Here is a 10,087-nt window from a genome sequence, read left to right on the forward strand (position 1 = left end):
ACCACCCTTTTTATCTCCCGAACCTTCACAGCCAAGTAATTTCAATGACCCTTTCATCAGCAACAAACCAGAAATGTGTTCCATTTACTGCATATTGTATTTTATATTATTTGTATTATTATTATACAAAAACTGGTTTCACAGAAAATAAGGTCTCCATGTTTTTTGTCCGTACAATGAAAGTTGTTTTGGACCCCACTGACATTCATTGTATGCTCAATTAACTTTTTATGTTCCATAAAAGAAGAAGTCATAGCAGTTTTGGAATTTTGTTATTTTTAGGTGGTGGTGAACTTTCCCTTTACGTAACCTTTAATAAACTTCTTATGTACCTGCTGAGGTCCAAATTCTGCTGGTCTGGACCATCAAAAAAGTTCAAATCCATATAAGTTAAGGACAGGAAAGTAAAAAACAGAGATTGAGGAAAGTTATAAGGTCACGCTTGAGGAAATGATTTCCGGAAACAGGCAGCGGCATCCTTGCAATTTTATCACGGTAATTTCTTCATTAAGAACACTGAAAGGCCTGTAAATGCTTAACAAGATTTTAAACTTAACCAAAACATCAGTCAAATAATTTGATTAACTGTAAATATGCTTTTAGAAGTCTGTTAAAAATGCTTTTTGAGCAGGGCTGAGTTACCATGAGCGGAAAGGAATTTTGTTCTGCTCTCTTTAAAGTCTCTCTGCTAGGACAATCTTTCAGTAGCTGTCTACATGGAGAGATAAGATCTGTTTTCCTTTTCTTTGTGAAGAAAGCACTCAACATGTATGGACAACAAGACAGTAGAAAAAAAAAAAAAAAAAACATCCTGAAAATTTCAATAAGAATTCCTCAAAGTCATTCCTTGAAGTTACAAAGCAATGATTAGAGCAGCCAAACAGGAAATTACATCTTTCATCCTAAGATGCTCTACTATCCGACAGCCCACAAAAACAAGTTAAAGCAACTCTTCCTGAATCTAAAATAGACTTTCTCTAAGTACGAAAACATTGTACTTTAAAAACAGGACTCTTATGAACTACAAGGTATTTGTAAATGAAAAAGTGATCTGCATGGCCATAAATAAGATTAGCAGTTGATGCATAAATATCACTGTCCCTATCAAGGCAAACATTATATTTAACCTTCCAACAAACATCCTTATAATGACATCAAAACATACTGGACACATTATATTCAGTACACAAAACAATACACATGTAAAGGAAGGTTATAGAATTTATTGTATTCCTGAAGCATTAAACAAATACTAGAATCTTCTTTGAAAAAGGATTTAGATTAAAGGTGCACTAAGCGATATTTAAAAACAGTGTAGGACAGAGTCCCAGAACACTTGCTTCCTATCAGCAGTAAGGGGCGTGTCTAATGATGACAGGGAGAAGAGAGCACTCAGTGAGTGCACAGGATGGATATTAGCAGATCGACTATACTGTAGATAAGGGTACATTTCAGAGGAACAAAACATTAGAAAGAAGGGTAGGACCTGCATAAATACTGGAGCAGCTTTCCGGGGATTGAGAGGACTCAAGGAGCGGGAAGGCCTGGAATCAGATGCCGAGATTGCTTTATTTCTTCTTGATCGGTGATTTATGTTGATTTTGCTTTCACACAACTAATCTGTGTTGGCTTTTGCTTGAATATGCTTAGCTGGCAGGCATAGCAGATTCCGCCATTGCTGCTGCCGGGGTTGTGTACAGAAGAGTTAACAAAATAGGGGCGAGGTCTGGGTAGGCGGGCGTGTTTGTTTTGGTGCTTTCAAATATCAACATCAAATGGGTTAAATATACTCAGTGCACCTTTAAACATATACATTACATATAAAAGTATTTGAAAATACCATTTAAAGGACATGTGTAATATTTGTGCCACTAACACTACAAAATAAATAAATAATACAAATACAAATTATTTAAATATTTTCTTCTTCCAATGGTCACAAAAACAGATAGTCCAGTTCTGCTCTTACTCATGCCATTACGCTTTTTAGGAATTAGTTTGGAAAACAGTTGTCTCTGAACAATGATCCTCTTTAGGCAAATAAATAAATAAATAAATAAAAACTAAAAACTAATATGTATATTATTAAATTATTATAACATGCACACTTTAAAGTCTTCTTTAAAGTCGATATGAAATTAAAATTTACACCTATTTTGTAAATGCATTTTTTTTTATTTTATCTATCTATTAATTTATTCATTTATTTTTGTGAATGAGTGATTTGTGTATACTGTATGTTTCATTTTTATTGTATACGGTATGATATATTAATAATATTATATATTTTTGACCTCACAATATTTAATAAAAACGTCATAATTCAGTCTTCCAGTGAAATCAACAGCGTTCTCCTTGGTGATGTACATCAGACTTCTCCAGTCATTTTGGCTGCTTAAGCTCTGCTTCAAAATCCAACCATCAACAGATGGATAGAACCAAGTCACACACTTACATTTATTGTTTTTTGATAATTTGTTGCACACAGATGTACGGTAAAATATGGAAGAAAATATCTGTTGCTACTTCTGTTTCATTGCAACTTTTAGACATCCTATATAAGGCCAAATATACACATACTGCCTCGTATAGGGGTTCCCACCAAACAGGTCTGTTTAAGATTCTAAAGCAAAAAATTCTATAAAGAACTTCATAATCATATCCTTCGTAGCTGCTTGTTTTTGTGGCAGCATAATTTATCCTATGTGTTGGCCACTTTTGCATTATAGCTATTTAATAGTTAATGGAAAGCAATTTAAAACAAGTTACAGCTGTAGTTTTGCAGTGACAAGGTGAAGGGCAGATTTAATATAGAGAAGGTGTACAGAACTTCATATCTGACAAATACTGTAAAAATGAAGAATACAAGACTGTACTAATTAATAATTCCACCTCCAATATTACAATTAGCCAACAACATCCACTTCATTAGTAACAGAGTTCTAACAGTCCAAATTTAAGTTTTTGCTGCCTCCAGCTGCTTGTTTCTTCCTTCTGCAGTGAAATAAGAGACTTTGTTGGACTCAAACACCTGGTAATGCAGGTCTCCTAGCTCCTCAAGAGTGTCGTAATTTTATCAAAATAAACGGGAAGTGTGAGCCAATGTTATGTCTCACAATGTGCCAAACAAGAGAGTATTGGGGGAGATGGATATTGTTATTTTTGCCTTGCCAGTGAGGTGAATAATTGAAAGAAGCAAGCTGGCAGATGCATAAATACTCTAAAGGTGAAGTGCAGACAGCTCCAGTGAGTGAGACATCAGACCAGTTGTCTGGCCATTAAAAAGCTGCATTTCAAACCTCGGGACATTGTAAGCAGTTGAAAATGTTTTAGCTCTTATTTGAGGTGTAATACAAAGAATCATTCAGAATTACTCAGAGGAGTAAAACAAGTGCGTTTTGAAAAATCTGGATACTTTGTAACTAATTAAAAAAAATTCAAACAAACATCTAACTGACAGCAAAGGTTAAAAAATACAGTTCACCAAAAAATTGTAATTCTGTTTTCATTGACTATCTTTTTGCTGCTCTAAACCAGTATAGTTTTCTTTTGTGAAACATTACACTATGATCTAAATAACCTTGACTTTCACTGTACGGTCACTGACATAAATAACTTTTCATAAAAAAACAAAACAAAAAAAACTTGTGTTCCACAGAAGAAACGAACAAACAAGCATACAGTATATGTTTGGAATAACATGTGGGACAGTAAATAATGACATAATTTTCATTTTTGATTGAAATATCCCTTTAAGACTTTAATTGAACTACCAAAAACTGGCAGTTTATGTTGTTGTGTCTCTTCAAATTCAAAAGTCTGCTGTCCCCTCTCGCCTACTCTGTTTTTGCTTGTCTCGCCTCCTTTGCAGCTGATATGCAAAAGCCCTCAGTGAGCCAGCAGCGCAAAACACATTCTCCAAGGGAGAGCTATTGACAATGAACAATACAAGTAAAAGCTTACGCCCTTTTGGGCAGTGACTTATTTTGAGGCAGCAGCTACATAAAATTGATACAAGGAAGCTAACAGAGTTGACTGAATTCTAATCATGAACACAGAAGATACTTCAGTAATAAGTCATTTACTTTGCAAGAGTATAAACACTACTTGTGTCCACAACCAATGGCCTTAGATTAGGTTTGTTGACTAAACAGCTGGTTTGCATTTGTTTTGCTGTGTTCAGTGCATAATTCTGTGATGGGGATTGAAATTATTTTCAGTCAAGTAGGAAATTCAGGTTTTATGCAATAATGATGCAGGTTCCTCTCTTATTTATTTTTATTTTTTTAAACTTCAGACCTGATAAATGCAATGCAACGTCCAAATGTATAACCATTCTGTTTGCTGTGTGCACTAAATCAGCAATAATGTAAAGGAACAGTTAACCTAAAACATCAGAATCCTGTAAATGTGATCCAAAACAAATTGGACACCACTGACTTACATAAAACAGACCAAATCAAAATGTTTTCGATATATATATATATCACCCACAGTGGCAGCTGGCACACCTAAAAATAGATGCAGAATTATTTTTTACGGTCTCAATAAAAAATGTTTACTAAACTTGGGCTATTGTTGTTTACTTAGAAAATATATATTTTTTTAAATCAACCCTTTCACGGGTAAATTACAAATATTTTAACTGACCCCTTGTTTCCATGGCGACACGTCATGATTGTTACGTGACACACTGCAGCCACTAACAGATGTAACGTTATTGGTATTCGTTTTATTTAGTTTTTCATTTTTTTAAAAATATATACACAAACTTGCTTACCATGTCAACTATCTGATATTCCGATCTTCGTTTAAAAACCTTTATAAATTATCTTGATCTATAACGAGATGAGCGCTGCAGTTCAGAGTCCTGTCAGCCGGATTTAACGTAGGCTACAGCACTTGAATTCTCCAGTTTCTCCCGAAATACATGAAAGTAAGTGGCTGTTGAACTTTACGAAGAATAGAGTAAACTTTATTGTTCTGCTATGTGTGTCTGATATATGAATAGAAACACGTCTGCAAATTACATTTGATTAGATCGTTTTTGCTGCTTCCATAGACATCAGTTTTGACAAACTACCAATGTATTGTTTTACTAGTGTTTATGTATATTTAAATGTATGAAACCTAAAATAAACATTATGTGGTTGAAAACACTGCATATTAATTGTGATATATGTCAAGCGCTGAGCGCGTCCGTCTCTGGCTCAGTGCCAGCCGAGAGCCAACGCACGAAAGCTGCTTGAATCTGGCAGTTCTGTGACGCCACTGAACATTATAAATCATACTCTCAGGGGCACAGAAATAAGAATTCAATATATGGTGCAATAATGCTAAAAATGTTAAAATGTTATTTACATTTTTAATTATTATTGTTAAAATATAAATGCCGACATTTGGACTGCCAACCAATCAGCAAACAGCAGCTGACCCCAGCAGTCTATGATATAAACAGTAATTTTTGATTGCACATTGCAATATGTCGCAGAGCTCCTTTCTTAATTTTTTTTAGCAAAAAATCTTGGCTTGATGAACAGCCTGACACAAGGCCTTAATGTTACACCTGATGAGGAAGTTTCTCCCTCCCCGGGCCCAACATCAACAGACAGTGTTGCCAGATTGGAAATGTCAAAGTTTCGTACCACAAGTTCAAAATTATCGTATTTGGAAGAGAATTATTACATTTAACAATTAACTACATTTTGACACGACCTGCAAATTACCACTAGGAGTATGGTTGGATGGAAGCAGTGCAACAAAAATACTATCCCATATTTTTGCAAGGTAATCTGTCAATAAATGTGGCACACCCAGATTTTCATATGCACACCCAGAGTCTCTTTTCTGGCTACGCTACTGATAGCTATATATATATATGTGTGTGTGTGTGTGTGTGAATAGACCATTGTCTGTAAACCTGTTTGATTCTGGCAATTAGTGTTATGTTTTCTTTTTAGTTTGCATTGATTGTATGACTGCATTTGTAGTCAGGATTTACTAGGAAAATTCATCATAAAGTATATTATCAACACCTTTTTGTAAATCATCTAAATTGGCCTTCAGGCATGCTTGTGGTAGAGCTTCCCACGTCTCATGCATGCCATTGCCATGAGTTGCACAACCAAAGTGCAAGCAAGAGGCAGGGATAGACGTTTTGGAACGATACCTAATTGCCCACGGTGACCTGCTGATTGATAGTGAGGCGCCACGGCGGGAAACTGAGCAGAAATATGCGGAGAGTTCCGAGCGTCTCTCGCGCCTCAGGGCGCGCATGATGATTATTTCACGTGCATCTGCAATCATCTGAACGGCGCTCTGACAGTGAGGGTGAGAGATCGGCCGCTGTCCAAATCAAAACCCACTTAATATCCGAGTCTACGACAGACTGATGCTCGAGATTACTACGCCGGCTTGATGGAACTGTTGCCAAGAAAAGCATGGCTTCTAATAGGATTCTTACATGTATATTCTTCGAAACTGAAACCTTTTGAACCTGCCCAAAATATCGCCACTTGTTCACTCGCTGACGTGTAAAATATGTCCAATATAAGGTAAAACCTTGTCTTTTTTCGAAACATAAATGCGAGTTTTAGGTAAATGCGCAAAGTAGGCTACACATTGTTCCAAACATGAAAATAAAGATATCTGAACAAAAGTAAATTTATTACAGAAACATCACAGGTGATTTAGCTACAGAATTAACACAAGAGCCGTTTTTTTTCTGTCCACATATTTTCATATTTTGATAATCTGCCTGTGTTTCTTAAAGTCTCCAGCGGTGAAAGCTGTTTAATGTTAAAATATACTTTTTTCCACTGAACGCACTGAACCTAGAAAAACCGGTCAATTGATGTAGGAAATATAAGTATCAGCGACAGTTCGTAGACTAAGAACGATTTCATAAGTGCGAACACAAAAATGAGCCATTATTCCGCGAGAAAAAAACAAAACAAAACAAAAACAAAAATCAACAGTTGACAGTTTATTGCGGTGAATAATAACGATTATAGATCGAATGTGCTATGATACTGTCATCTGAGGTGAATAGCTAATTTAGTGAGAGAAAAACTATTAGCTAATTTATGTTCCAGTTAAAATTATTATTTACATATCGCTATAGAGTTAAAAAGACGGTTAGTAGGAAAGAAATAAACTATTTACGCGGTAACACACCAAAGCTCATAACTATCTTTCTTCAGCAGCAGTGAACTGCTAAAGCTTTCCTCTCTACACTTCAGGTCCATAACTTCTGCTACTTCTATAACAAACACTCGTCTTCTGTTGCCAAGGGAACGTCAAAGCTTATTCTCTTCAACGCAAGGAGCAGCGGACTTCTTGAACGTCTTACCCGAGCAATTCCATCCAGTCGGAGTCTGACAGTCGCTGAGAGAGGACGGGAAAGCGCTAAGTTGTTGCACCGGGAAAGTGGCGAGAAAGGACAAGACTGCAATCCATGCCCAGTGTCCCACTATCCAGCTCCACTGGTGCGGACTTCGGGGCTCGTGTAGGGCCGACGCCACCGTGACACCCATCTCAGTTCCCCCGACACTGCTCACAGACGCGCAACGACAGCCTTAATGTTGTCAACTTTGCCGGTGCGCTTAGAAGCCAAGAGAGGGACATTTTCCGATGGAAGGAGTGTGCCCCATGAAGCAGTTGTTTCTGGATGACCAGAGCGAGGATCCGCCCGAAGCGAGAGGGTGCAGATGCAGAATGAGAGAGGTCTGGGTGCGATGACAGGGGAGGGGATGGTATCGGGAGGGAAGTGGGTAAGCGAGATGTTCAAAAAGCAAGGCAAAAATCAAAAGACGAGAGGGGTGTTTTTAAGAAACCGAAATGGGGCACAAAATCATATATCCCATTCGAGTGACTTGCCGAAGTTACAACATCCACCTGAGCGCCTGTCCACCGTCCTCACCCCGTGCGCTCGCGGAGAGCCGTGAGTTTGTCAGAGTCTCGCGGAGGGCCATTCCTCTGTACCTATGAACCACTATAACACACTGAAGGCGAGCGGCAGGTTTACAGACCGCTTCGGATCACGTGTTCTCAAGCAACCGGGAGGGGCGGGACGATGCCGCGGCTCTGATTGGTCGAGAGGGATGCAGGAGTGTCAGGAGCGAGGCGATGGTCCAGCTCGAGCATATCGACGGCCAGTGCAGAATAGTGTACCCTATAGTCTACTTTAGCATGGATTTGGCTTGCAAACGCGTGGGCGAAGAAGGGCCATGCTGAGAATCTCTTCTCAGTAATTGAGCACTGCTGCCCTGGGCACGATGGCAGCAGAAATCGATTAGCAACTTGCAGTGTTGTGAAATGATCCCCGTATCCTACACAAAAGACTTACAGCATTAGATGAGAGAACCGAGGGACCCGGCGGAGTTCACGACTGTCTGCGCGTAAAACGCTAGCGGATAATCTCGGCGGTGGAAATGGATATGCAGAGACGCTTTAATGGATACGGGTCGCGAGCTGAGCATTAGAAATGGCTTTTTAATGACATTTAATGATGCAACGTGTCTCAGAAAAGCTATTTTCACAAGGTGTATCGACGATGATAAAAAAGCAAGCACATTTCATGTTATCGACTTAACACAAAGTACAGCTGGTCTCTTAATCAGTGCAATAAAGTAGGCTACTATGCGTGTTGTTGCACCCTAACAGGACTACACACGAAATCTGAAAACCTGAGCAAACTTGAACGGAGTGCAACAAAGTGTTCTTTTATATCTAATCTATCTTATTTATTTCCTGCTGATTCGTAGAGAGGTAAAGTTCTAGACTAACGTATAAAGACTATCCTCCAGAGAGAGGCACAGGGAGAAAGGCACATCATATTTGGACTCTTAAAATGTGACATTATAACAAACACATTTATCAAAAAAGAAACTTGAAGAAAGCATTACCGACTGAAATGTGTTTGCAGTCTGTTATTTGTAAAAATGTTTTCTATTCAGATTTTTTAAGCAAAAGATAAAAAAAAAAAAGATTGATTATCGATTTATAGATGCTGTGGTTTGATATTTTGTTATTTCATGCAATTAAATGTGTTTATGTTTCTTAAGTAGGTACAAAAGCCATTGTATCTTTGTTTGACAGTCTTACAAAAAGTGTCCATCCCTATGAAAGATTTCATTAGTCTGATGGCCAAAAAGCTCAGTTTTGGTTTTATTGGACGGTAAAGATGTATTCTAATAATATGTAGACAAGATTTTGAACAGTGGTTTTCTCTTTGCCACCTAATAAAACTGCGAGTGGTGAAGCATCTGTGCCACAGTTGTTGAATGCAGAGTTACAGAAGATTCCTTGTGTAATACCTTCAGATTTGTCTCTGGTCTCTTGGTGGCTTTCCAATCTTCTTCTTAGTCACTGAGTTTGAGGATATAATCATTTACCCACCCACACTGTTACAAACTTGTTTGACAGATATTCTTCGATGTAACACAAAAATACAATAAATGCTTATACAACTCTTTCTCACAAAATGAAAGCAGCATTGATCATGGTACTGAAAATCATCATAGAAGTTGTCCAGACTTGGTGGTTTAGGTTTGGTTACAAGAAAAAGAAGAACCATAGGCATTTGATGTTACTGTTATTTATTTTTATTTATTTATTTATTTATTATTTTTACTAATATGATATATTTGAAGGCTGGTTAAGGGCAGAATAAATTATGACAACATAATGACATGACTCATCTATCAAATTCATGTCAGCAAATAAAAAAAAGATGAACAAACATAAATCTTCTTTTAGGAATGTTGTCATATATGTGTTTCCCAATAAGACGTCTTTTTTAATTACTTGCATGTTTTCTCTTTAAGTGAAGAGCACATTTGGAAAAAAAAGATTTGAAACCTGTTGCTTGAACAGTATAAAGTTGGACTTCTGGGCATGTCCTCGAGATAAATGACCATATACTCTCCACTGTTCATTTCACTGCTACCGGATCATTCCCACATTTCTCCTGGAGTCTGGCTCCATCAGCTCAGTATTATTAGCAAGGTTCAGAGCTCCTCTGGAGTGCAGCTGGCTCTGGGCTATCACCGGCAGACACTCTTGAAAGATAAAATAACACACCCTT

General features: G+C 37.6%; 1 protein-coding gene across 1 annotated transcript in view; it reads right to left on the minus strand.

Annotated features, from left to right (window-relative positions):
• LOC128019806 (tomoregulin-2) overlaps positions 1-8,001 on the minus strand; it is a 58,409-nt gene extending 50,408 nt beyond the window's left edge. Inside the window, exon 1 of the mRNA XM_052606053.1 lies at positions 7,352-8,001. Within this exon, the coding sequence (XP_052462013.1) occupies positions 7,352-7,535 (184 nt within the window). The 5' untranslated portion in view covers positions 7,536-8,001. The remainder of the gene's footprint in view (positions 1-7,351) is intronic.
• Positions 8,002-10,087: the final 2,086 nt, after the last annotated feature.

This window comes from Carassius gibelio, chromosome A9, assembly GCF_023724105.1.
Source record: "Carassius gibelio isolate Cgi1373 ecotype wild population from Czech Republic chromosome A9, carGib1.2-hapl.c, whole genome shotgun sequence".
NCBI classification, from domain to species: Eukaryota; Metazoa; Chordata; class Actinopteri; order Cypriniformes; family Cyprinidae; genus Carassius; species Carassius gibelio.